The sequence below is a fragment of the Microcebus murinus genome, chromosome 17 (assembly GCF_040939455.1).
Source record: "Microcebus murinus isolate Inina chromosome 17, M.murinus_Inina_mat1.0, whole genome shotgun sequence".
NCBI classification, from domain to species: domain Eukaryota; kingdom Metazoa; phylum Chordata; class Mammalia; order Primates; family Cheirogaleidae; genus Microcebus; species Microcebus murinus.
The window spans coordinates 44,141,994-44,164,168 of record NC_134120.1 but is presented as its reverse complement, the minus strand read 5'-3'; the positions used below and the strand labels follow the sequence as shown (position 1 = coordinate 44,164,168).

General features: G+C 39.6%; 1 protein-coding gene across 1 annotated transcript in view; it reads left to right on the top strand.

Annotated features, from left to right (window-relative positions):
* TTC39C (tetratricopeptide repeat domain 39C) overlaps positions 1–22,175 on the top strand; it is a 104,020-nt gene that overhangs the window by 43,201 nt on the left and 38,644 nt on the right. The window contains exons 4-6 of the mRNA XM_012745977.3: positions 1,575–1,689; positions 12,000–12,354; positions 14,131–14,299. Of these exons, the coding sequence (XP_012601431.1) occupies positions 1,575–1,689; positions 12,000–12,354; positions 14,131–14,299 (639 nt within the window). The remainder of the gene's footprint in view (positions 1–1,574; positions 1,690–11,999; positions 12,355–14,130; positions 14,300–22,175) is intronic.

Here is a 22,175-nt window from a genome sequence, read left to right as displayed (position 1 = left end):
CCTCTTTACCTGGTTCCTACTCATTCTTTAGTTCTCCTTAGATGTCATTTTCCCCAAGGACGCCAGCCCGAGGCTCTAAGCCCTGTTGAGTATGTTTCCTTGCAGGATCCCATAGTTCCCTGTACTTTACCCTCTCAGAGCACTTACTGCAGTGCATGGTAATAAGGTCTGCATTTCCTCATTAGACCGTGAGCTTATCTACATGTCTGTCCTCGGTATCTAGTACCATGCCTACCACATATGTTAATAGTTAACATTTGTAGGCCAGGCACAGTGGCTCACACCTGTAATCCTGGCACTGTGGGAGGCCGAGGAGGGAGGATCATTCAGCTCAGGAGTTCGAGACCAACCTGAGCAAGGGCAAGACCCCGTCTCTACTAAAAATAGAAAGAAATTATCTGGACAGCTAAAAATATGTATAGAAAAAATTAGCCAGGTGTGGTGGCGCATGCCTGTAGTCCCAGCTACTTGGGAGGCTGAGGCAGAAGGATCATTTGAGCCCAGGAGTTGGAGGTTGCTGTGAGCTACGCTGATGCTATGGCACTCTAGCCCGGGCAACAGAGTGAGACTGTCTCAAAAAAATAAAATAAATAATTAACATTTGTCATGGGTCCTTGCGATTTAACAGGCATTTTCTTATACAGTATGTCATTAGATCTACTGGCAGCTCTGCACAGTTGATGTAATTACAAACAAAGAAACAGAAGTATTGGGAGGTGGACATTTTCCTAAGTGAACAGAATAATGAGTGCTGGGGCTAGATTTGGAACAACAGTGACCATGATGGATTATGGTAAAATCTAGAAAAAAGGGAAACAGGACTCTCCGTCATGTGTACCATGTATACTGTTGGCATATTTGCAAAAATCCTATCAGTTCTTATGTCATTGTGATAGTACATGAAAGCTATTTAGCTTATTTTATTCAAGTTTACTTTGTATTAAGAATGGAGAGTATTCTATTCCAGAGAGGGTTTTCTTCATCTTAGAAACATTCTTATGATAAAGGCCAACATTTTATAAAAAATGATTTCATTTTTTGCTTATTTTCATTTATATGGCTTATATATCAAGTCTAATTTGTGATTTATTCAAAGCTAATTTTTAATTCCAGGACATTTTCTCCTTGATGGAAATATAATCTGTTTCTGATCCTCACATCTCAGTCACATGCACCAAAAGAGCTCCCTAATATTAGTCCCTCCTCAAGAGAGATGGCTGACAAGTGACTTTTTAGATTATCTACTTTGAGGAATGTGTTACACCTTTAATGATTTTTATTTTGCATAAGTAAGACTTTACATAGCTTAAAAAAAAACTGTGAAACTCTCAAATTTTGTGTTGATTTTCACATCATCCATGAATTCAGTTTTAAGCATTTAGAATATTTTTAAGTTACCAAAAACAATGCTAGACCTAATGGGAATTCGGAGCTACCAGGTTCATAGTATACATGTGAGTGACTGCTATATTTCACAATTCCTATGTGAGATTATTTTGTACAACAAAGCTGTTTACAGGGAGCATTGTTGTTGTGTATGATTGATCAGTGTGTACTTTCTTTCCTCCAAACAGGTTGATGTCCGAAAATCTGCCCCCTCTGTGGTTGACCGGCTTCAGAGGCAGATAATCATAGCTGACTGTCAGGTTTACCTGGCGGTGCTTTCGTTTGTAAAACAGGAATTGTCAGGTATGCTGAAGTGTTATTTTTAATGGCTTAAACGATTCAGTGCACACACTCGGTAATACTTTTTTTTCAGAGTGCCTCCTCTTCCAGTCTTTGAAAACATGTGGTGCCCCTTTAGGGTGTGATACCAATTTATTACTTGGGAACTTGAAACCACAAGTGCTTACTGTGTGTTTAGTGAAGTTTTAGTCCCAAGATCTGTGCTTCATCCTCTTGTCTCGAGATAATTGTATCATTCTTAGAGAAATTACCAGTGCTATACATACATATATATATATATATATATATACACACACACACACACACACAGAGAATACCTTTTCTTTATGGGAATCAAGTTGTGATAATAACCTTTAAAGTGAAATATAACTGGTTTAAATTTAAGGCTTTCAGGAAATTGTTATTGAAGGCCTGAGTGCATTAACGGGTTTCAAGTACATTAGGAAATCATTAAAGATCATTAAGGATTTGCTAACATGCTGGAATGACCTGCATTTTAACAACCTCTAGTAAGGGATATAAACTAATTTCTTAATTAGTTTGTCCAAGAAAAATGTTTTCCAGGCTTCTGCGGCTTTTATTTCTTCAGTGAAATAGGCTCAACTGAGTCTCTACTACCTCGCTGTAAGACTATGTCTAACACTGACCTAATTCTTTCGCTTATGTGGTTATATTGTCTCTCTGATACCAACAGCAGAAACCTGCCACTTTAGTAGATGGGATTAACTTGAAAAAAATGAAAATTCAAAAAGAAAGTCAATTACAGTTCACAGTCAGAAAAGGATTTTCTCCCAAACCATAAAGGAAGAAGGATATAGTTCCACTAAATTATACATTTTTTTTTCTAGGCTACCAGAAACCACTTTTCCCCTTTTTCTTCTCTCTTTCTCTCTCTCTCTCTCTGTCTCTGTGTCTGCCTGTATCTCATACTTGAGTACACTTTGTTCCTGTTTGGTTCAAGTCAAAACTGAAATTTAACTTTTATTTTTGACCTCCAAAATTTGGACTTTCTGGAATTTATCCTTTGGAAATATGTTTCATCATAGACATTTGCTGTTTTTGCTATGGGTTCAATTATTATTATTTTTCTTCCTTTAACCTTCTTCTCAGGACTCTCCCAATACCTTTACTTAAATGGTCAAGAACTCATAGCTCGTATGAATATTTTATAATGCAGTAATGAGAAATCCCCCATTTGGAGCTCTGCACTGACCCAGATATAAAAGAGCAGCAGAGCTGATCTGGACCTCTTTGGTGAAGACAGGAGCTCCCTGTGATTCTGTGCTTCCTTTCCTGATACTCGAGGACTCTTGGAAGGAGCTAATTTTAGCCATTTAGAAAATATCTGTTGAGAGAACAGGATAAAACAATTATAATTCAATTTGTAAGTATGAAAGTATGTCCAAATTTTAGAAATGCATGTGTCTGTCCTTTGTTCATTCAGTGATCTGTTCCACAAATATTTGTAGAGCTCATACTATGTGCAAAGCACTGTGTTAGGGGACAAAACACAGGCCCTGGTCCTTGCCCTCATGAAGCTTAGAACCATCAGCTCCTATTATTAATTTTTAAAATTATTCCAATTGTAAATTTACTAAATATTATTATGGAAAAATTTGAAAAGATACATAGAAAAATACAAAAAAGGGAAGTCATCATCTCTGATTTTACTACTTAAAACACTTCATTATTAAGATCTGCGTTATGTTCCTCTGTTTTGTTTTGTTTTTGTTTTTGTTTACAAAATTAAATCTATAGTGTTTTATGTCCTATTTTCCCCTTTTCAATTATGCTTTGGATATTTTCCCTATGACTCAGTTTCAGAATAGAATTTATTTATTTTTTTAGAGACAGAATCTTGCTCGATGGCCCAGGCTGACTCAGGTGTGCAGTGGTGCAGTCATAGCTCACTGCAGCCTTGAACTCTTGGCTTCAAATGATCCTACTGCTTAATCCTCCCAAGTAGTTAGGACTTCAAGTGTGTGCCACCATGCCCTGCTAATTTTTTGTTTTTCTTTTCATTTTTTTGTAGGAATGGGGTCTTGCTATGTTGCCCAGGCTGGTCTTGAACTCCTGGCCTCAAGTAATTCTCACAGTTGGCCTCCCAAAGTGCTGGGATTATTGGCATGAGCCACTGAGCCTGGCCCAGAATAGAATCTTAGATGATCGCATATTAGTTTATTATGTGGTTGTGCCATATTTATTTAATCAATTCCTCTTAGATATTTAGATGTTCTTTGCTATGTATTTTTGGGGTTATTATTTGGTTATTATATTTTATCCATAAACTGTATTTCTCTCAAATTGCCTTCATGGCCTTTGCCCATTCTTTTAATAGTTTGATATTAATCAATTATTTAATCCTATTTATCATAGATCTTTAACAACATTCTTGGTTCTTCCAGAAGCCCTATGATTTCTTAAGTGTGATATTGATATTAAAGTGAAATTCTCAGAGTCACGAAAGCTCCCAGGGTCTAATAGATGTATGTAATGGTTATTTGCTTTGTGAATAGCTTGGTATTTGCCTCAAACAAACAAACATAACCAACAATGGGCTTTATGTGCCTTTCAGACACCCGTTGTCTTATTACACTGGAAGTAATTTGTTTGCTTCATCATTGGAATCTAGTTCTTAGAAAATATTTTAGGTAGATAATGTTCTTGAAAAATCCCCACCCGCCTCTTTCTAGAGACGCTTGCTAGGAGTGGATCTCTGCACCCTTCGAGTGGGCAGCACGGGGGGGAGGGTTTCACACTGACCAGACCTCCTGTAGGGGCGAGTCAGTGTGAATTTTTAATGCTTCATATTTTCAAAAAAGTTCATGTTTATCTCATTTAAATTTTTTTGTAATGAATGGCCCCATCATCTCTCTTCATTTTCTCATGCTTTTTAATATTTTTTTAATTTACTCTATTATCCAACGGTCTTTTTATTTTTTGCAGCAAGCTGTATTACTTTTGTGATTAAAAATAAGTAATTTTTAAAACCTATGTTATAGCCCTTACCACCTTTTTTTATCATAAGTTTCTTTCATTTCCTTTTGGAGTTGAAGAAAGGGCCCATGTCTTCCTCATTTTGTATTCTTGGCGTAGCATATGCTCAGTGAATCGCCCTTGAATGAGATTGTTTTCCTTATGTGACAGGTGACATGGTTGAGGGTGAATGAGTAACACATCTTGTTGGTGACAAACCCAGGGCTGGAGCCCCGGCTTTCCTGTTTCCTCACTGAATTCCTAGTGTTCTCGCCATTTCCCCATCACCTTAGTTTGGTTACTTGTCCCACCGCCTCTCCAGTGGCCCAGAGACCCGGGTTCCTCAGGGCCTTCTCCCTCACCTGCTCCCCGGGCCCTGGGAAACTAGCCCTGGGATAGAGCAGGAGCCCCCCCCCCCCCACTGTCCTCCGGGCCACACTCTCTGCGTTGCCGCTGGAGCCACCTTCCTAAAACCCTGACACCTGTGCTTTGATGCCTCGCTTGCCTTCCTCGCCTGCAGGATAGACTTCCAGTTCCTCTTCTGGGTGCCATGTAAGAACCTGTCCCCTTCATAGCCTGCTGCCCTCCCTTGCCTCTATCTACCACCCAGAGCTCTCGCCATCGCTGGATCCCTCTGCCACCTTGTGCCTTTGTTCAGCCTCCCCCCTTGGCGTGGAAGCTCGTGCCCCTTTGATCTTTCTCCCTTGCCTGATGGAGTGCGGCCCAGGCCTCCTTCCTCCCCACACTCCCCCTCCTCCTCCACACATCAGCCTGGCCTTGGTTGCTCTGCCCCGTGTACCTGGCACATCGCCAGGTACGGCACCCATCACACAGTGACACGAAGTTTATCTATGTGTCTGCCCAAAGTGTCAGACTGTAAATCCTTCAGAGCAGGGACTATGGCCATCCACCTGCTGTTTTACCTCTGTCCCACGTTTATTGAGCACTTACTACATGCCAGATGCTGTGAGACCATACATGCTGGTGGTCTAGAGATGGATGAGATGCAGCCCTTGCCCTGGGGGATCTTGTGGTGTAGTGGGGAAGAGATAAGTAAGTTCTAATTCAGGGAGATACTTTAACCAGTAGGCATATAAGTTTGTCACAGAGGTTGCACAGGAAATGAGTGATTCTGAACCTTTGGGAAGAAAGATCAGGGCCCCGGATCCTGTCCCCCAGCGGGGCTATAAAGAATGAAGGCCCATTTCCCTCTCTACGTCCCAGGCACCTGTGTTGCCTTTGTGTGGCATGTGTTGGGTGTGTGTTATGTGAGTTAAAGGGAGGGAATGGAAGAAAGGCGACACCATTCAGGAAGGATGCTGGGATTGGAGAAGTGTGCCCATTAGAAGTCTATCAATGAGGAGGTGGACTGACTGGTGAAACTTAATCATCTTTTGTCCTTCAAAGCCTATTATTTGGGTCATAAGAAAGGAAGTGGAAGGAATTTACCTTCCACTCTGGGGCTAAGTGGCCTCCTTCTAGGACAGGTGAATAGACAGGACACGATGGCGGGTGCCCTCACCAGGTACAATCTCCCCGAAAAATGACAAAATTTCTTCCAAGGTCTATTTAGGGTAACTTGATACATTCATTTTCTAGGCGACTCTTGTGCTTTCCTAGGAAGGACTTCCACCCCATACGGGCAGGGTTTCCTGTCTGCTCTCCAGCTCTCTGCTGGTGGCCGCGTGGCCCTAATAGGGTGGGAGAGGTGGTCTGTGGTTTTCTGCTCTCTCTGCCTCCCTCTGCAGGCCTAGGGAGATAAGGACGGCCGAATGTTTTATATTTCACCTTTTAGAGGAGCGGATGGCAGGCAGTGCGGAGTGTGTGGCTCTTGAGTACTGTGTTCTCTGCTTGTTGGGAGGATGTGTGCTCGTTGGCTGCATTGCTGTGTGGGGCTGCCACAGTGTCCCTCCTGTGGTGGCTGCAGTGCAGGACATGCTGCTGTCTGTCGTGTCCTCCCTTGACCTCTGCCTCAACCGGTGGGGTCTGGCTGTGGCTGGATGGTTCATAGTTGGGGTTGGGGGGGGTTAGGGCAAGTCCTGGGAAACTCCTGTTTCATTGCCAAGTTGAACATAGAAAGTGGTATTAGGTCATTAGATATGACATGTCCGATTTCAAGTCAAAAGTATGCTTTATTATATCTCAAACAAGAAGCAGTACAATAAGTCAGAGTTTGCACCTCAATTATCGACATAGTTTTGCCATCTTATTTTTTTATTTTTTATTTTTTATTTTTTTTGAGACAGAGTCTTGTTTTGTTGCCTAGGCTAGAGTGAGTGCCGTGCCGTCAGCCTAACTCATGGCAACCTCAAACTCCTGGGCTCAAGCGATCTTGCTGCCTCAGCTTCCTGAGGAGCTGGGACTACAGGCATGCGCCACCATGCCCGGCTAATTTTTTCTATATATTTTTAGTTGTCTGGCTAATTTCTTTCTATTTATAGTAGAGACGGGGTCTCGCTCTTGCTCAGGCTGGTTTCGAACTCCTGACCTCAAGAAATCCTCCTGCCTTGGCCTTCCAGAGTGCTGGGATTACAGGCGTGAGCCCCTGCGCCCGGCCAGTTTTGCCATCTTAAAGGTACCTTGTTTATGCCAGCAGCAAAGAAGCCTGGAGAGCAAGTGGCAGTAAAATTGCAAAAGGCGGTTTCCACAGCTTGTTGAGAATTAAATATTTTTCATTGCAAGAAGTGGTCCAAAGCCTGGAAGAAGTGGAAGTCAGTTGCTGCAACGTCTGATGAATATGGTGAATAACAGAGAGTTTCCAAGTCCAGCTACTGTAGTTTGAGCAGTGTCATTTGTGTGACATGTGGTCACGTGTTGTCTTGCAAGAGGATTGGCCTGTCTCTGTCGACCAATCTCAGCTGCTTAATTGCAAGCATCCTCATCATTTAGTCCAACTGGTTGCAGTAGGCATCCTCTGTAATTGATTGACCAGGTTTCCTGAAGCTGTGATTAATACCAGCACTGGACCGCCAAACAGACACCATTAGCTTTTTTTGATGAATATTTGGTTTTGGACCGTGCTTTGGCACTTCATCTTTATCTAACCATTATGCCAAGTGCTTTTGATGGTCAAAAAGAATCCATTTTTCATCACCCATAACAATATGGTGTAGAAATGGTTTGCTTTTGTGTCATGACAGCAAAGAAAGGCAAGCTCCAAGATGATTTCTCTTCTGATGCTCATTCAATTCATGTGGTACCCATCTATCCAGCTTCTTTACCTTGCCAATATGTTTCAAATGGTCCAATATTGTTGGAATAGTAACGTCCAACCTTGCTGCTAATGCACACATAGGTTGAGTAGGTTGAGATGGATTCACTTCCACTACAGCTTTCAGCTTGTCATTATCCACCTTGGTCTCAGGTCGCCCACGTGGCTCCTTTTCCAGATTAAAATCACCAGAATGGAACTTCACAAACCACTGATGTGCTGTGCGTTCATTAGCCACATCCTTCCCAAACACTTTGTTGATATTTTGAGCTGTCTGTGTTACATTCATTCCACGGTGGAACTCATTTTTGAAAATAACACAAATTTTTGATGTATCCATGGTTTCACAGAAATTGCTCTAAAACAAACTTTGAAAGGTAATCACAAGCAAAACTCTGCATTTGAAAGATTCAGGATGTACCTTCACAATAAAAATAAAACAAGAAGTGTCAAAGTAAAATGTCAGCGATATCAACTGTTAAACTTAGTATTTAAGGAAATCAGATATTTCATACTTAATAACCTTAATAAAGGCAAAAGCTCTCTTGACGTGTGTAATAAGGTTTTTGTTTGCACATATTTCGGTTTATAATCTTTGACGCAGTCCAAAATTTAGAGTTTTATTTCCCTGGCTCCAGTTAAGGGCCTTAAAGCTTGTTCCTGTCAAGTCTTTTAACATGTGCTTTTAGACATCAGCACTGATACTCCTATCTTAAAAGCATGAAATTAAAGATGTGTTGAAATCTTTTCATTTTTATGCTATAAAAATGAGGGTTTTAAAACTTCGTGTTTCGTTGACTGAGCTCCATGCATTCGGAAGCTGCTAGATTCTGATGTTTGTCTCCAGTTCCATCATACATTTCTGTAATTCCTCACCTGAGCTCCAGATTGCTACAATTCATTTCTCTAACCCCAACCTCTTCAACCCCAATTTCAGACATTTCCGTCTCTCTGGTAGCAGGTGTTCCCTCCTCAGCTGGACATGCTCCCTGTTGTCCCAGGGTGTCCCCCGTGTCACTCTGCCTCTGCACAGCTTGCCCATCTGCTCTTTCGTACTCACATTTCTGTTCCTTTCTCCTGGAATGTTGCCTTTCCCATGATGCAAGCTCCACTTCCTGTAATGAGGCTAAGGTAGCCTGGAAAATGCAGGGTAACGTGAAGTTACATTTTTCCCTCCAGATTTCAAGTTAGAGATGGTGGTGGGAGGGGGTAAAGTTTCATACGGAAATCCTGCCATACTTATTCTGCACTTTTAAATTTATTTATGAATTTATTAACATGGAAAACAATTTAATGACAAAAAAGGAAATAAAATAGGACGGTTCACTCATAATTTCACCATTATTTGTTTTCACTCTTTTTGATATGGCCTAGAGGAGCATTTAAATAAATATGTATAATGTTATATGCTTATTTTTTCATTTATGTTTGTTTCCCTTTCTTATTTTATTGTGGGCATTTGGAGGGCCTGGGTTATGTTTTATTGTTCTTTCCTGTCCCTCAGATGCCAAACACGTCCCAGGCATGTAATAGAAACTCAAGGAATAGCTGATGAATATTTTTTGCGTTTTGTAAATTTTCTTTTTTTTATCTGTAGCCAATGATTATCTGTTTTCAGATGACTTTTGTGTTTTCAAGACTTTTGTGTTTCCCAGTGGTTTTTTTGTGTTTCCCAATGACTTCTGTGTTTTCAAGAATATATATTCGTTTCCTATTATTTTTTCTTTTTCTGCTTTTCTCTTAAATCTTTGGCTCTTTGGACCATAACTGAGAATTATCTTTTTTGTTTGTAGGCATGTGGGATGAATCCAAAACTTAAAAATCCACTGTGTTAGTGTACAAAGACGCTCCAGGGTTTCTCAAACCTGTCTTTTCCCATCAGACTTCCATTTAGGAGGGAAAAAAGTCATTGAGCCTCTTAAAGGAAGATTCACCCAGAACAGTGCCTGAAATGTAGTGTTTCTACTGTAAACAGTTCTGTTAAATTAAACCAAATGAAAAAGAAATTGTTTTAAATGTGTATTAGTTTTATCATTATAAAGTAACACAAGTAGTTCCCTTTTTAAAAAAGTTTTTATAGACTAATTTATTTTACTCATTCATTCTACCTTATAGCATTCTTTTCAGTGGATGTATGTAGACTGTAGGCCATGAGTCACCCAGAACTTGCAGCATGGTTGTGTTTTTAATTGTGATCCCACAGGAGGTATGGGTGTCATTTGTCAGAAAATTGATATGCTTAAGTGAACCAATAGCTTGACACCCATGGATTGGGGGGTCCCCAAGACTACCCCCAGCTTTGGTGATTTGCTTGGGGACTCGGCATATAGGCATCCTCACAGCTGTGATTTCTTGCAGCAGAAGCATACGAAGCAAAATAAGAAAGGGAAAAGGCACGTGGAGTGAGGCCCAGGGGAAACCAGGCACAAGCTTCCGAGGATCTGTTCTCGCTGAGTCACGTAGGACAGACTCAATTCCCACAGCACCCAGTCGTGACAGCACAAATGAAATGTTACCAGCCAGCGAATCCCGTTAGGGACTGAGCGCCCAGAGTTTTTACTGCACCCCCCTGCCTGGCACATACTCAAATTCCAGACTCCCAGAAGCAAAGCAGGTGTTCAGTATAAACCGTATTGCCTGCACGGTTTAGGCACACACAGTGAGCCACTCTTACCAGTTCTGGGAGTGCTGAGAACTTTGCAAGTCCCGGTTCAGCCAGGGGCCAGCCTTGTTAGCAGTCCTCTCGAAGGGTAGCAGTCGGGCCTACTGTGTCATCGCTTTTCCGCACACACCATATATTCTCACATCACTTTCAATTCAGACATTCGGCATTTGTAAATCAAATTTTTATTTTATATTATGTATTTTCTGAAATTAAAAAAAAAAAAAAAGAATGTTTTAAAACCATATTTTCCCGCTGTTCTAAAGGACTGGAAGTCTGGGACAGTTCATGTCGTCCCATTGTACGTGGGGGTCAGAGCCGGCATCGTCTTAGTGACGGTGCCTTGTGGGTAAGCTCTCCGGTGGTTACGAGAGCTTTATTCTACAAAGAATTCCCTACAGACAGCCCTTTCCTCAAGAATGTGGTGATGATGCTCTCAGAGAATTACATATAAATTGACTTCTCCCCACCCCTACTGGTTACCTGAAGGTGAAATGTTCTTAGGAGAGTTGACAGCCAGGTCCTGAGGGCTCGGCTGAGGGCCAGTGGGCCAGGGATGGCGGTAAATCCACGTCTTGCCTCTTATTCTAGAAGCCGTCTTTGTGTCCATGTTCTTGAATGGGCTGTGGTAAGAAAAATCGGCCTAATGGGAAATAACACAAGTTGCTTAAATACCAGATTTTCACCCTCTGATGTGCAGTGAGTGACTTTTTCTTTGCTACCCTCCTCACTGGGGGTCCCTCTAGGTTGGGGCCGTGGGTAAATGCCATTGTCATAGACCAGATGAAGCCATTCTGATAAGGCATGTTAAAGGCGCACAGTAGACAAATAGGCAAATAGGGGATTCTTTGCATTTCTGTATTTAACATGAATTACTTTTTTGGTAATAAACAGCCTTTTTTTTTTTACCCAGTAAATATTAATGAATTTCTTTTTGTTTGCTTGTTTTATTTTGTGGCTTGCCGCTTGGGTATAAATTTAATGGTAAACTAGGCTAAGAAGGAAACACAGGGTAGACAAATGCATGATTTAGAAAAGAGGTTTAGTAGGAAAGCACCAGGGTAGTTAAGAGAAGTGGTGGAGGCTTTCACAGAACACATGGGAAAAAAAAGTTGGGTTCAAGTGATGCATTCATTCATTCATTCTTTCTTTCTTTCTTTCTTTCAGCATCTATTACATACTCTGCCCTAGCTACTGCATGAGGGGCATGATAAAACAATGAACAAAAAAAAATCATGTGGCTTTTACCAATGGTCATCTAGCATAGTGAAGGGAAACCAACAAGAAATAAGGCATTTAAGTAAGCACTATGAAGAAAAAAAGGATGCAGTGATAGCTAACAATTTTTATGTTTTTAAATTTTTGCATGACTTTTGGGTTATTTTTCAATATCCTTTACTATTCAAATACAAAAATTATTTTGAAGGCTTATTTTTGAATGCTTTTCTCTCCTTCTCTTTTTAGCCTATATAAAAGGTGGGTGGATCCTTAGGAAGGCCTGGAAGATTTACAATAAATGCTATCTGGACATCAATGCCCTTCAGGAGCTGCATCAGAAGAAGCTAACTGAAGAGTCCTTGCCTTCTGATGCTGCAAATGATAATCACATTGTGGCTGAAGGGGTGTCTGAGGAGTCTCTAAACAGACTGAAAGGTGCTGTTAGCTTTGGATATGGCCTTTTTCACCTTTGCATATCCATGGTGCCCCCAAACCTGCTCAAAATCATCAACCTGCTGGGTTTTCCTGGAGACCGCCTACAGGGGCTTTCTTCACTGATGTATGCAAGCGAAAGTAAGGACATGAAGGCCCCTTTAGCTACGTGAGTAGCTATATTGCAATGCTTTGGTAGATAATATAGTGTTGAAAGTAAGTAAACCACAATCAAAGACTTTAAAGGAAACTTCAGGGAAAATGATGGCTGGTTGACAGGACGTGTGCCTTATGTCTTCATGCAACACCTAGGACCGTGTTCCGTGGTGGTGGTGGCAGTGCTGACTTTAGTTAGGGGACGAGGCACTGTTCATAAGTCTCATGACTCCTGTATTGTAAACTGGTAAAGTGACCTTATCTTTCAACCTCAAGTGGTTTTTTAAGCCGTTCTTTTGACTTTGACCAGAGTCATTGAGATTCATGATCCTGATTTTTACACTTAGGAGATAAAAAAATAAATAAATAAAAATAAGCCTTTTCTGTTGTTCTGAAATTTTTATTCTTATAAAGAATCCTCATGTTGGGTAATTTTGCTGGGTGATTATAGGTGGTCAGTTTGTTTCTTATATGTGACCTGGATGTTTTGTGCTGTTCCACTAAATTAAGTCATGTTATGTGGTTCAGTCTAAACATAAACAACAACTATTTAAATCAGAGAACGTGGGGAAGCTGACGTAACTATCTAGAGCGAGGATTCACCCATTTCTACATCAGTTAAAAGTGATGTGATTTTTTTTCAGTCTGGTAAATATCTACCGTTCGTGATTTAATGACCAGATATTCGTTGTCCAACATTATACCATTTGTCAAAATTTTCCCCAAAAATCTTGATGTCACAGAGGATCTTAGCACTATTTCTACTTGGGTCACTATTGAGAAATTTGGATGTTAACTCCTTGTTGGTAGCTACTAAAAATATTGTTAATGTTTCATTTAAAAAATATTTGTGCCTCCCCAAACTCATTTACACAAGCAGTAGTCCTTTATTAATTTGAATGAACAGATTTGTAACTTGTGATCATCTGTCTATATATATCTTAATATAATTTTGTGTTTGTATCTGAGAAAGGAATGAATGGAGTTAATAATGTAGTATGAGCTCCACAGGAGAAAAATTTATGAGCATACCAGAACTTTCATTTACATAAAAATATTTGATATGTTGGTTACACACTTTTCTCTATTAAAGCAAATCCCAGTGAACTTGTTTTGTTTATTTAGTTTAACATGGCATTTTTCTAGAAAGTAATGAGTTTTAAGTAAGGGAATTTTAAGTAATTTATTTATTAGCTTGTCTTTTAAATTGAACATCCTCAAAGGCCAGAGCAAGAGTTGACAGGATGCTGTCATGGTCCTGTCACTAATGTGGTATCACTTGTGTCTGTGGTTATGGTTTCTATATTTAAAATTGAGTTCTAGGCTTATGCCTTAACCTTTGTGAACATAAGGAAAGCCAACATTTTCCTTTTGCAAAAGGAGTAAAGCTTTTCTTACTATGGGATGGTAAATTCATGGTGACCAGTTCCTATTTCAAATGTGTGCATTGATGAGCAGGGTGTAGAATTCAGAGATTTTTATCAGTCATCTCTTCACCGATCCATTCAGAAGGTTCAGAAAAGCTAAATGCTTCTCTTACCTTATTGTTATCTCACCTGATGGAAGGGTATATATGTGATGATTTAGATGTTGTGCTAAAGTTGCAGTTTTCCAAATATTGACAAAACTAAAATGGGGAAAGACATTCTGATTTTACTTCTTCAAAAACTGCATAGTAAGTTTTTTTTTGGAAAGCGTGTGTGTTGGAAGAACATGTGCTAATTTTTTTAAAAATAGAAACAACGTAAGAAAAATGATTTGCTCAATATTACGCTCCCTCTTCCTTTAGGTTAGCGCTGCTCTGGTACCATACCGTGGTCCGCCCGTTTTTTGCCTTGGACGGCAGTGATAACAAAGCAGGCCTGGATGAAGCTAAGGAAATTCTCCTCAAAAAAGAAGCTGCTTACCCCAATTCTTCCCTCTTCATGTTTTTCAAGGGACGGATACAACGATTAGAGGTACTATGCCTTCCTCTTCTTTTTAAAATAAGGCCTCTGATGATCAAATCTCTAATTCTCACTTGAGGACTAATATCAAAACAAGCCAGAATGCCACAGGGCCTGGGAACATTTTGTTCTTTTGTTTCTCACTGTGTCATTGCTAAGGAAGAATCTTCCAGGAATGCAGCATGTTAGTCAGTTACCGTCTGTTCAGGAGACATGGGCGAAGGAGGGGTAAGATTCTTCCTTGGTAGTGACACGAGATTGGTGTACTTGAAACTTAAAGTTTGTGAGCATTATTGAGTCTTCTTAGTTGAAAAACAAAAAATACAATTTTTTCCCTCCCTGAGTTACTAATAATCTATTTCTAAATTTTGATCCTGGCTAACAGTTGATTTATAAAAAAAATTAATTGTCTTAAATGTGAAAGCAACATCAGCTTTAAAATAATAGTGGCTTTTGTCATATTGTGCTTAATTTGGCTTGGAACTGTGTCAAAGAGCTTCACACCCACTACCCATTTAATTCTCAGAACACCTCTATGACATAGATGTAAAATTGTCATCTGCACGTTATAGAAAAACAAAACCAAAAACAGGATCCAAGAGGACTTCCAGTAACTTCCTGAGTTCACCCAGTGAGTGAGCCTGGGTTGTCTCACTCCAATACCAGAAATTCCCTGGTCTTTGGAAGACTCTGCTTCTCCTTTGCATCCTTTTTTTATCTGCTTGCTTGAGGTTATGAGGGTTCATATAAAAATTACAATATAAGAAGTAAATCATGCATATGTAAGAAGGTTGCTGTTAAGCTGGGTGCACCATCCTTGTTCTTCCCAGTGGTCATCAGTGACTCAGTGTGAGGTTTTAACAGCATCTGTCCCCCAATTAACCAGGCGCTCTGCCAGCCCCCAGCAAACCCTATGAGTCCCTTTGAAGATTTTTGCCTAGGAGGGCTTTTATGGGCACAGGGATGATTTGTTCATTTGAGCGGGGGGGGGGGGGGGTGGCAGTGGGGGAATGAAGTTAAATTACTTCCCAAATCATTTTTTTTCCTGCACAAAGTGACTCCTTAAATCTAAGGACTCCTCAGAGCAATTCTCTAACTTTCTCTAAGCCCTTTATATGTGGAAGATGTATTTTGGAGATTATACCAATAGTTTATAAATGAAATATAGTGTAGAAAACTCACCAGGATCTGAATGATTTAAACCTATGTCTAAACCCATGTCCAGCTTATTTTTCTTCTTATTATCTTGAAGCAGTTTTTATTTGCATTCAGGCTTGTAAGCCTTTGGTTGTATTTCCCTTTTTTTCCCCTTGCTTTTAAAAACATAGTTCTGATTAATTTCCTGTGCAGTCTGATCTATTTGTCAGCATTCTTTCCCTTAAAACTCAGGACTAGGGCCCTACTTATAGGGAAAGATGTTCAGACTGTTGAAGTTTTCTGTATTCCAAATTGACTAAGCCATCTCTGAAATGAAAGGTAGGTACAAAATGAGTGTTTTCACAGATTTAAATTTCTTAAAGACATTAATACATTTTGAATAGCTTTGAGCATGACAATACTAGATTCAGTGTTCAACAGAGATTTGCAGGGGTAAAAGCCTGAAGTTTAAAATTGTGAGCATCAGGGCAATGAGGTACCATAACATTAGGCATTTATTGATTAGAATTATCTCCCTTTACTCTATTGATGAATGAATGCTCTAAATTGGGTTTCGAAGCTGTTAAACAGAAATGTAAAAGTCAATATTTATATTTTGTCATGCTTGCCATTGGAGTTAATTTTTCATTTTAAAACAAAAATGGGTTAAACTAATAACTTTTTTCACAAAAAAATTAATTTGGCATGGTTTTAGTTTGTGCCACGATTAATTCCTATAAGTGAGTGCTAAAAGTAAGTGATCATTCATCGTTGTTGGGATGGTTCTAGAAAAAAGGAAGCTACAGTTCCATCAAAGGATTCCTGTAAATATGATCCTTGGAGGTGCATAGTCCACACTGTAGCTCTTAGCAGGTATTCAGTCTCTTTGGCATTGATAATTGTGATCAGAGTGCAGGGGGTAGATATTAGAACTTCTTTAGGGTGGAATGGCTTGCTTACTTAACTGGTATTTGTTTTTAAGAAAAAGGGCACAAGATCTGTCACTGCTCTTGTTTAGTGAACTGCTGCTTTAGGGCCAAGCAAAATGTGAGAAGTGTTTCTGTTTGGCTCTTCCCAAAGGTTGAGAGGATGAGAAGATTTTAGAGCTAACTTGAAAAATGGTTGTTGTTATCCTCAAAGTGCCCAGACACCAGTGTTTCATTGATCTTCCCAAGTACACGTGTAGGAAAGTATCAGATGGTAGAATCCTTCATTTGCAGAGGGCCTCTAAGGCCCTGACTCAGTTTATGAAAACATGCACGGCTGGGATGATTAATTAGGTTGCAAGTAATCTTTTTTCTTTTAGGTTAGCCTTTAGGTTAGAAATAGGGCCTCTTGAGCTCTTATCAACACACACTCACAGAATGTGGCCTGGGGCCTCTAATTTAGGCAGGTGCATCATATGACACCAAATTAGTTTCCTCAGTGACTCAGATTCTGCAAAAGTATTTGAACAGCTGCTTTGGTGTAAGGTTGCCATCATACAGGGTGACTAGCGCAGTATGTGCCCATCAGTTTTCAATTTCCTATGCTCTTTGTTTGCAAATCATGTGCAGTGTCCACTTTCTCTGTTAATTTCATTAATGACTTTTTATATACTTTGCCCTTCATTGTTTGGGTCTATACAAAAGGCCTATGGAAGGCTGGGCACGGTGGCTCATACCTGTAATCCTAGCACTCTGGGAGGCCGAGGCAGGCAGATTGTTCAAGGTCAGGAGTTCAAAACCAGCCTGAGCAAGAAGAGCAAGAGCCCATCTCTAGTAAAAATAGAAAGAAAATAAATTGGCCAACTAAAATATATAGAAAAAATTAGCCGGGCGTGCTGGCACATGCCTGTAGTCCCAGCTGCTCGGGAGACTGAGGCAGAAGGATTGCTTGAGCCCAGGAGTTTGAGGTTGCCATGAGCTAAGCTGACGCCACGGCACTGTAGCCCGGGCAACAGAGTGAGACTCCATCTCAGAAAAATAAATAGATAGATAGATAGATAGATAGATAGATAGATAGATAGATAGATAGATAGATAGATAGATAGCATATGGGAGGATGATTTATTCAAAAGATCTGCTCCTGTCCTGCCACTTGCATATACCTGGTTGAAATGGCTTCGGTAGCTTCTGTTGTTGTGGCCTCACTTGAACTTGCAGTGAAGTGCTACACTTTGGTGGTGTTTGGGGTCCGTTTGCACCTCAGCTGGTGAGCACAGGATTTTCTTTGCCAGACTGCAGGAAGAATTCTCTTTCCTCACTGCCTCTGCTTCTCCCCACCATGTCTGCAGAACCCCCTCGAACCTTCTCTGCTCCTTCATTGTCCTTACTATCTACCTTGCCTTCCTTAACTCTTCCTGTGTGTGTGTACCTATCACATTGCCGGGAGGAATGAATGGGTTAATGCAGTAGCTAGCAAGTGGCAACTCTAAGTAATGGTGTGGTGGTTGCTATTATTCCTGCTAACTGCTTAAGCCTGGGAAGTTGGGTATCAAATTTTCTTTTTCATTTTTTTTTTTTCTTTTTGGGAGAAAGAACTTGTTTTGACGTTGAGAGCTGTCAGGAAAGCAAGGCTTGTGAATGGCAAAATGGGTCTGGAGGTAGCTATAGTGGCTGTAGTTTCTATATAGCTATTGACTCTTCCCTGAATTTCCATAATGCAAGCAGCTGTTAGGAAGTGGACCCATGTGTTACATAGTAATCTTAATTTTCAAATGTGAATGGGCAGTTATAGTTTTGAATTTTGTAATTTTCATTAATGTTCACTTCATTTTCGTCCAATTAAACCTATAGTCATGTTAAGTCCATTAAGATACAAGTGATTAATGAGTTTTCTATTTCTCTTGATTATTTTTAAAGTATTGGGGACAAGTCTATATTTTAGTGAACTATTTTTATTTTGTTCTACCCTTCCTTTTTCTTTATGTAATACAGTTTTGCACAACTTTTCTCCCCTCCAGCTTTAAGAATCTACTTTGTATGTAACATACATATATATGTATTTAGTTTTATGTGCATACATGCATACTTTCATATACATACCTTATATGGTGTGCCTATTTAATAATGTAACTAATTTTTAACATTAGTCTATTTATCTCTAAATGCTCAAATACTTGAATGAATGAAAGTAGTTTTCTGTAATGTTAATGACCATATTCTAACGAAGTTGCTATTATGCAAACATTTTGAGAACTTATTTTGAAACTGTCTCCTGAGGTTGAGCCGTATGTTGTAAACATCCTGCACGCTGACATTTTAAAACCTTTTGTTTGATTTTTGGAAACAAATGTGGGTCTAGCACAGGACTGGCCCTCAGTGTATATTTGTTGAACAAATAGATGAGTCTATTGGCAGCAAATCTGTTGCTCAATGTGAGCGTTGTCCTTTCTTAGTTAAGAAAGGAAGCTGATTATCAAGGACTGTCTACTTGTCTTATGTGGCACATAAATGTGTTTCTGAAGCCACTTCCAAAGAAGAGATGCAAAAATGTCTTGATAATTGGAATAAGAAGATGGCCTCCTAACAAGAATACGGAATCAAATGCTTAAATTCTAATGTGCTGGCTAAAGAATCAGTTTCATTTCTTTAGAGTCACACTTTTATTTCAAAGCTGTGGTTATAAAGAACTGAATTGAATAAATTTAAATGAAGTAAAAAGTAAATGCATCAAATGAAGTTCTATGCTTTCTGCTGGGAGTACTGAAATGAGAATGCATGAAGCCCTATACTTCTACGCTGAGACTGGGAGGACACTTTTCCTATAGCTGCCTCTCAAACAATTGCAGCAGGACTTCCTGAGGACAAAGTTGAGGTTTGTACAACAAGGCCTAGAGGCCACACTGAAGAAGATACAATGAGCTTTATCTATTTGTGTGTATGTGTATAATATGTGTCCTGTACGCATGCATGATATATACATGTAATATACACACACAGACGTACATGGAAAGAACATACTGGTTTGGTTGCCTTGTCTGCAGCTCCCAACTATAAATAAGTCCTCAATGTATTGGTGGCTTCTGTGTGTCCGGAATTAAGAATCAAACAATGCATATCTCAGGAGGGGCTAGTGTCTCCTGCCATTTGGAATGATGTGGAAGGCATAGTCCTGCTTCTGGAACCCTTATTATAAAATCATTCTCTTCTTTGAAGCTGCCTTATTTGTTTTTCTGCCCTACTGTTTTGCATTCCCTCCCTGCTGAGACAGGCGTGATGGTGGTGGCATATGGTTTGTCCCCCCATGAGCAGTGTCTGCAGGGACAGGGACAGGGACGCTTTGATGCCTGACCTTTATTTCACCATATTCATGTCACCCTGGGTCCCAGTCCCTGGAGGGACTGGAGGAGGATGGAGGTTCCTCCCTCGTTTTCTATTCTGTGTGAAAGGCTTGCTTCACTCTATTGCCCCGGCGTGCCTGTGTTCTGGTCTCAGGACCTTTTGTTCCCCCATTATTTCAGATGTCATCCACTGCGACAGGTACCTCTTTAAAGGTCGCCTTAGTGCTTTCTCACTGTACTTCTGTTAAGATAAAATCCCATTTTTCACTGGTGACTCCCAGAGTAAGTGGGAGGTCTGCACTGCTCGTGTTTGTGCAGTTCATGATGGTGGCAGGGACAGGGGAGCAGACATTGACCCTTTGGGTGATTCATTTATCAGACCGAGCAGTGGTCGTGGACAGTGGGGGCCAGTGCACAGTGCCACACACAGAGGGCCTGCACCCCATTCCCGTCTCTGGGGTGTGTTGACATTATCAGAGCTGTTTGGTGGCAGCTTTTCTTTGCATCTGTTGAAGGGCAAGCCTGCCTTTTGTATTTGAACAGCATGCCCTGTCAGCATGATGTAATGTTGTTATTTATAGGCTCAGGAAAAAGGCAATGCAGGAAGAGAAATAATTCTCTGAAGTTCGGTTATTTGCAGTCTCCTCTTCCTCCATCCCACGTGGTTCTTTTAATTACTTCAGGCACCAAAAAAGAGGCCTGCCATTTATTCTTAGACGTACAGAACATGAGAGATTGATTTAATCTGGTGTAGGAGAATTGGAGGATGTATTTGACTTATATTTTCCAGTGAGATAAATCCATATTGTGTGGTTTAATGACTATTAACTGAAATGAGAAGATGACAGTAGCCCAATACACTTGCTATTCTTTTAACTCTATCGGTTGGGTTGAAAAGCAAGTAGAAGGTTAATGTTGATTTATGTCCCTAAGCTTATTAAGTGTGCCTAAGAGGATGAGCTCTCCCTTGCCTACATCAGCCATAGTCCTAAGGGTAGGGGTCAATGCATAATCTATTGCTAGGTGACCCTGATCACAATATTGCTAAACCGATTCTGCTACTCAGCAGCATTAGTGCTGAATTGCATGTCACTAAGTGGGTTGTCACAATGTGTCCTTCTGCATGCTACAGTTGACAAGATCTTCTCCTTTCAAAACACATCCATAATAGTTTATTTTAAGATGTTAAGCAACTTCATAAAAATAACCCAGTGATAATTAAATTCTAGCTATCCTACTTCAAATTATTTTGCAATCTTTAGAATACACATATGAGACTTTATGCATTTTGCTTACAAATCTAATGTTTACGTGTAATAACATAGTTTTATAAAAAAAATTGGTATGCAGGCAGAACTATTTAGATTTCAATTGTGTTAGTAACTTAATACTCTCCTTTTATTAGGAAATTGTTGTTGGGATATTTGAATGTTGTTATTTCCTAATATTTCACTGTGATAGCAAGTACTAACAAAAAATATCTTAGCATATTTTCCATTATTTTTATTGAGTTGTTTCCTTGGGTTATAGCTCTGTGGTAGCATTGTTAGAATCAAAGAGTATGAAAAGCTCTTAGTTAATGATAAGAGATTATATTCAAGAAATAGTGAGTCAGAGTATAATTATTCATTATTTTGTGCATGGTATCAGCATCAATATTCCACCTCATGATTTTATTAATATTTCTATTTATTTTTACTTCCATAATGATGTAAATTAAGGCAGTTTAAAGATAGTTCTTAAAACATTACTGAAAAGACATGCCATGTTTTGTATCAGAAGACTCAATATTAATATGGCAGTATTCCCCTGATTGAGCTACAGATTCAATGAAATCTCTATCAAAAAATCACAGCTTGTTTTTTTGCACAAATTGACAAACTGATCCCAAAAACTCAGGGGACCCAGAATAGTCAAAATAATCTTGAAAAAGAAGAACAAAGTTGGAAGACTCATACTTCCTAATCTCAAAACTTACTACAGAGAAATCAAGAAAGTGTACTGGCATAAGAATAGACATATAATCAATGATGGTCAAGAAATAAACCTTAGTTTTATAATCTATTTTCTTTTGACAAGGACAGTAAGACAAATAAATGAGCAAATAATAGTATTTTCAACAGGGACAACTGAATATTTACATGCAAAGGAATGAAGTTGGACCTTTATCTCATACCATACCCCAAAATTAAGTCAAAATGGAACATAGAGCTAAATGTAAGATCTAAAACTATAAAACTTTTGGGTTAGGCACCAATTTCTTAGACATGACACAGTCTAAGAAATCAGTGCCTAAGACACACAAAAGAAAAAAATAGGTAAATTGAACTACATCAAAGTGAAACACTTGTACTACAAACAATACCATCAAGAAAGAGAAAAGACAAACCACAGAATGGGAGAAAATACTTGCAAGTTATACATCTGATAAGGTACCTAGTATTCAGAATATGTAAAGAACTATTAAAACTCCATAATAAAAAAGAC